Genomic DNA, 6,115 nt, shown 5'->3' with positions numbered 1-6,115 from the left:
GGTCATACGTGTTTCGTACGACAAACGTCCGTACGTACGGCACACGTCGGTGGGTAATTGTCACTTTACTCATGACTGTAATGTTCCGGTTCAACATCAGATTTTAACTCAATAATATCTACTTGTGGATCAGCTGCCGCGAAGGCCAAAGCGAAGGGAGCAACGAAAACAATGACAAATTTCATTTTGCTAAGTTTTATGTATTTTGGTTTTAGTTAGTTTTAGTTACAATGCAGATTCTGAAATCAGGCTAATGATCCAAATGAAAATTCTATGCTTTTATACTAATTTTGTTGAAAAGATGGGTTCTTTGATGACTTCCTAAAAATAAAACTATAAAACTGTTTCTTTTGTAGTTATTACCGGCCTTAGTGTTGTTGCTTATTAAAAACTTTATTCGAGCTCTTGGCCTAGAGCTCGAATAAATGTTTTTAATAAGCAAAACTATCAAACTATTTAAATTAGCAATTATGGACCTATAAAAAATTCTTATAATTTGCTTGATTTTCGTATTTAAGTGTGTGTTGTGTTTGTACTGAGATTGGCCTAAACAATTTTTGTAGTGCAAATGTATTTGACATACGTATGTATGCATGCAAGTGTCGCATTGTATTTAGCGCGGGTGGAGTACCAATATTAGATTTGCATAGTTCGTATACAGTTTTTGCTAGCTAAATTATCGCTCGAGTTTAAATGCACATATTTTCTTTTACACATTTTCTTACTTATATAAAGTTTCAGTTAAGTTTCTCCTTCTTTTTTTTAGCTGCATACCTACACATTAACCTGGGTCGATTTGTATGGACGAAAGTTAACCGATATCGCGCCATCGAGTTTTCGATAGGATTTGGGCCCAGGAAAAAAAGTTCCATTACGCATACCCAAAAAAATAAATTAAGAGCCTGCGAAGAAAAATGGCGAAAGAGTCAATTTTTCGACCAAAACACTCCCCAAAATCGATAAAATATTTTTTTTTCCAAAAAACTATTGTAAAAACGTTGGCGATAACAGTTTTTGAAAAAAAAATTTTTTTTTGGGTTTTGGGGAGCGTGTTGGTCGAAAAATTGACCCTTTCGCCATTTATTTTTCGCAGAATCGAAAACTATTTTTTTTTGGTATGCGTAATGGAACTTTCTTTCCTGAGCCCAAATCCTTCGAAAAATCGATGGCGCGATATCGGTCAATAAAACGACCCAGTGATAGGCAGATGTCGCCGCTGTTTTTCATTTAGCTCATACGGCGAAAGGCTAAGCAGCGACATCTAATTTTGAAAAAGTAGGTTTACTAACGGAAGCGTTGCCAAACTAAAAAGAAGTAAGTAACTAACAAATTAACTGGCTCACAAATTGAACCAGACTTCTATCTGGATTTATCTGGCTCAAATCGTTGTTGTTGCATTTACATGCAAAATTATTTATCTGGATTTATCAGAATAAAAATTGGAAATCGAGGTAGGTGTTCAGTCAGCAAATTCAATTTCGTTTGCTTTCATACAAGTTGTATGTACATGAGACATTTTTGACAGAAAATGACTTGCCTGCATTTATATTAGGTTGGCATGTAATACTCGTTGGTTGACACGATTTCTTCAAATCATTTGTGGCTACTTGCTTGTCACGCAAAAAGGCGACTTACGGTCTTTTAATATTCATGACTCTCGTCGCACAGCTCTAACGATTAGTACCAACGCTAGCCTAAAGTTGATCGCTCCAAAAGGCGACCAATTTTAAGTTGGAAGATGTTAAGCTTATAAGCTCAGTCCAAAACTGTTGTTTTCCGACCTTTTCGATACAAGAATTCATAGCTTCAGTTTTCAGACTAGTTTGACCGTCCACTACGTTAGGGTAGTAGCACACACGGTCATTTGTTGGACTGACTTGGGAAAGCTTTGCTTCACCACTTTGAGTGTTCTTGCGAAGGACAAAGCCTCACCTGGTAAACGAGTATATGTATATCTACATACGTATTCACATATGTAACAGGAGCCGTAACGAATAGGTGATATATAAACTTGTTTGATTGGAATCAATGTGATTCACTCCAAGGGACTATTTGGGATAGGGCCGCCAACTTTAGAAATGACAAACCCGGAGACTCGGGTGTTGAAAGATGAGGTGTGCAAATCAAAATTAATACTTAAGACGTTCAAGTAGACGTAAAGTTTCGCAAATAAACAACGGATGTTTGAATATAACGCCAAGTGACTTTTCTAAGCCTTCTCATACGTACATATATCTTCAACTTAAGTATGAGGTGAGAATCTTTTCAAAGAAGCGTTTAAACCCTTGGAACATACTAAAGGATTTTGCATTACTGATTTCGCTTATTATTTTAGCCAATTGCTATTTGAGTAACTTCCCGGAAAGCTAGGTTCTTGAAACTAAGAACTTATTTCAGAACCCCATGACAATGCAACATTAAGGAAAAAAGTTTTAGCTAGGTTGTCTAGGGACAGTGAAAACTCAAAAAAAATCTCTGAAACTGGAAATTTTACTTCAGAGTTTTAAGGAACTTCGCGATAATCTACATACCCGTTTAGAAAATTGTTGTTCTAATTGAATAACACTTGTTCTAAATTTTTGATGTTGATTATGTCTTTATTTAAAGATACTTAAACATTTGTTATCTTCTTTTTATTTTCCTTTCCCAACCTCTGTTCTACTCCTTTTTAATCTTCTCTTGTAACCTTTCCATATCAGTTCTGTACCATCCTCGTCTACTCTTTCTGCCATTTTTCTTTCTTGTTCTGCCCTTCCTTTACACCCTTTCCCCCCTCCCTTCTAATTCTAAATCTCCCACCAACTATCAGCTCCATTCCCTCTCACTTCCATTCCCTCTCCCTCTCTCTCTTATTCCTACTCTCACTCACACTCCCACCCTAATTCCCACTACTGCTCCAGTAAAAATGAAAGGCAAATGAGGAGGGAAGGGAACAGCTAGAGGAAAAGGAGAATGAAAAGGGAAAGTGAAAGAAAAAAATGGTGAGTTTGAGTAGTAGCCAACTCTGCGCGGGGAAGCTTGCTTTGACAACATGAAGGTTCGTTGTGTCACCACATAAGATAACGTTGACGTGAACCATAGTTCAGACAAGTCTCAATCCTGGCCATGTCCTTATGAGATCCTAGAGAACCAGTGACGAAATACTTTTGCCTAGTTCTGGCAAAAGCTGGACAGTCAAGCATGAATTGTCTCGATTATTATACCCCGTCATCCTGCATGCAGCCACAGCAAGAGGGATTTTTGAGTATATTAGCACGTATCGCGTGGACTGCTATTGGATATTTAAAAATTTTAATTTTTTTTCGTAAAAAAAAAATAACGTTAAAATTATAGAAAAACATATGAAAGCAAAAATAGTTTTATGTTTTTTGATGAAAATAACTTTATTATGCCTTCACCACACGTGGGCAGGCGAACCCATATGCCATCTAAATCGGCACCAGCCATGGTGCTATGTTCCGATACCCAGATGATATTAAGATTAAAATAGTTCCGTGCAACCGGGAACGAGTTTAGGCATGCTAATACCATACTATATTAGGCGCTAAGCTATCGCAGCATACGTTCATTTTTCTTATCGCAGTAGAACTTACTAACATCCCATCCACTGCATTCGTAATTGCGGCGGCCTGAGCTTGGAAAACGCAGCAGTAATCAGGCAACCTAAAAAAATTGTAAGAGGGATGAGAACGATTAGGGAAGCATAGATCGGAAATGTAGAAGTAGAGTAAATTGAAGGAAGAAGAATTCCTTTTCTAAGTTATTAAATAAATTAAAGATCCTTAAGTTTATAAATTTTTTTAAGTTTTTTGATTAGTTCTTGCTAAAAAAATCAGTGTTGCCAACTCCTTAGTTTTTATTTAGCCAAAAGGCTTTAAACTAAAGGTCGATGAGTTGACAAAGGAGCGGGCAGTACTTGCTAAATCGACAGTAGACGTCCCAATCTGTTTGGGAGAAATCAAGAGGATTGCATATTATTCATCAACCAGGAAAGGCGTGAACAGAAGCGCTGAGCTGCAAAATTTCTAAGATCATATGCATATCCTACGATATTAGACAAACAAAGTGGCTCCTATCTCTAAAGAGCGAAGACTTAAGGCCCACTTTGGGGATACATATTTGACACTGCATTCAGTCGTCACATGCTTATAAGTTAGGTCTCGTCAGTAACAGCAGATTTAGAAAGTACGAGTTGCGAAAAGAAACGGTTCAGCACATTCTGTGTTCATCTCTTGCAATCGCCAAGCCAATTAGGAGCGGCAGAGTTTTCCAGATCTCGAGTCAGCAATTAAGCTAGGTCCGCTGTTATTCTATAACATACGTTCTGGCACCTGATTGGTGTTCTTCCATTTGATCGTCAAACAATTTCTGGTAGCACTTATAGACATTCAGTCTATGTGAGATCTTTGCTGACCAGCCAGTTCAATCTTCCTCCTAATGCAAACAATTTCTTTTCTAGAAAAATATAACAATCATTTTTATTCCAATTTTATATTTACACAATTTATACGACTAGTTTTAACTTACTAAACCCCATTTGGCAAGTGATCACCTTGCGGTTGGAAACCATTTTCATCAGCAATATATTTAACGGTATATTTCTGACCATCACCAGCAACAAATGAGAAAGAGCCCTGCACAACAATGGCTTCTTGTTCGGTACCGGCATGCTCCAGATGTCCAGTTTCGTCGTGATGAGTGCCATCGCTGGTATCAAGTTTGTAGGAATAACTCTCAGGATCGGCTTTGGAGTCGAAGTTCACGACTTGTACATCGTTGTTGGGACGAGCGAAAGCCACAGCGAAAAGGCAAGCGAAAATGATGGCGGATTTCATGTTGCTATATTTTTCTGTTTATTGCTTTTCGTTGTTGGAAACTAAATAAATAGAAATGCAAATTGTGCGTTGCTTTTTATACTCGATTTAGAATTTTATAATTTTGTTTATATATTGTTCCTAATACATTAATATACACTAGTGGTATTGATTTATTTAGTCCAGTTTTTAATATAATTCCTTGTTTGGGTCTGAATGCATAAATAATTCAATTTTGTTGTCTGCATTGTGAATATTTTTGATTTGGACATGCAAATTTTGGCAATTTAAATTTTCGATTTGATTTTTGTCCTTCGATATTAAAATTCTTTAAATGCAATAATTTAATGGAAAAGAGAGTATATTTATACCTTACTGCGGCTAGTTATCAGTTTATATAAAAATAAATAAATACAAGGCGCGATAACCGTTAAAGAGATTTTATGCCGAGCTTCCCGTCCAATTTTCGTCGTTCTACTTTGATTTTTCTTAAAAATTGGTCTGATGGGACCTACATGTTTTATACTGACTCCGAATGGCATCTGCGAGCAGATGAGTTTTCACTGAGAAGATTTTCATGACAGAAATACACTCGGAGTGTTTGCCAAATCATTGCCGAGGGGCGACCACTCTAATCGAAGAAATTTGTTTCTAATTTTTTATGTTACTTTGTCCATGAATTGAACCCGGTGTGGTAGTCGGATTACGCTACCTCCACACCGCGGCGACCGCCAATTCTAATTATTCAGAACTAAGCTTCGATGCTGTACGTTGGCTGATTTCTTTTGTGGCACGATCGCGACAGAATGGTGGAACAGACTTGAACGAAATGTGTATAATCTATTGGCTGAATTTTTTCGAAAAAGTCGTAGGTCTACCGCGTCAGTGAACAGTCACTTTTAAATTTTTTTTCTAACGTTTTACCTTTTTCAGGACTACTTTGGTTGCAATTCCGGGTTTATTTCGGCTTTATGCTCGGATAACTTGTCACTGTTTTTGTAATATTTTTGACGCTATTTCTAGACCGACAAGTTTCAGAATTTTTAGGATTTCATTTAGGCACTATTTCAGAGCCATATCGCAAAAATTTGGAAATATTTTGTTTTTTTATAAGTAACTAGCATACCCTCGCCCGCTTTGCTAGGCGATAAATTCAATAATTTGCTGAAAGAGAATAAAATTAATACGAAACAAAGCAAATTCTTTGATACAATATCATTCGAACTTTATTGTAACAATTTTTGGTAGACAACGTCTTTGGTTTTTCCATCTTTGGCGTAAATGAATAATGACGATGGTTT

General features: G+C 36.8%; 1 protein-coding gene across 1 annotated transcript; it reads right to left on the bottom strand.

Annotated features, from left to right (window-relative positions):
• Positions 1-4,526: 4,526 nt before the first annotated feature.
• On the bottom strand, positions 4,527-4,857 carry LOC137252926 (larval cuticle protein 65Ag1-like). The gene has a single exon (XM_067789062.1). It carries the CDS (start codon positions 4,833-4,835, stop codon positions 4,527-4,529), a length of 309 nt encoding a protein of 102 aa, XP_067645163.1. The 5' UTR covers positions 4,836-4,857.
• Between the last annotated feature and the right edge of the window lie 1,258 nt (positions 4,858-6,115).

Source organism: Eurosta solidaginis, chromosome 5 (genome assembly GCF_040869045.1).
Source record: "Eurosta solidaginis isolate ZX-2024a chromosome 5, ASM4086904v1, whole genome shotgun sequence".
NCBI classification, from domain to species: domain Eukaryota; kingdom Metazoa; phylum Arthropoda; class Insecta; order Diptera; family Tephritidae; genus Eurosta; species Eurosta solidaginis.
Note: the sequence above shows the minus strand (reverse complement) of the source record. Positions and strands in the feature narration are given on the sequence as shown.

What these genes read in the sequence shown, in the direction of transcription:
- LOC137252926 (XM_067789062.1), bottom strand. Translation starts at nt 4,835, where the DNA reads ATGAAATCCGCCATCATTTTCGCTTGCCTTTTCGCTGTGGCTTTCGCT.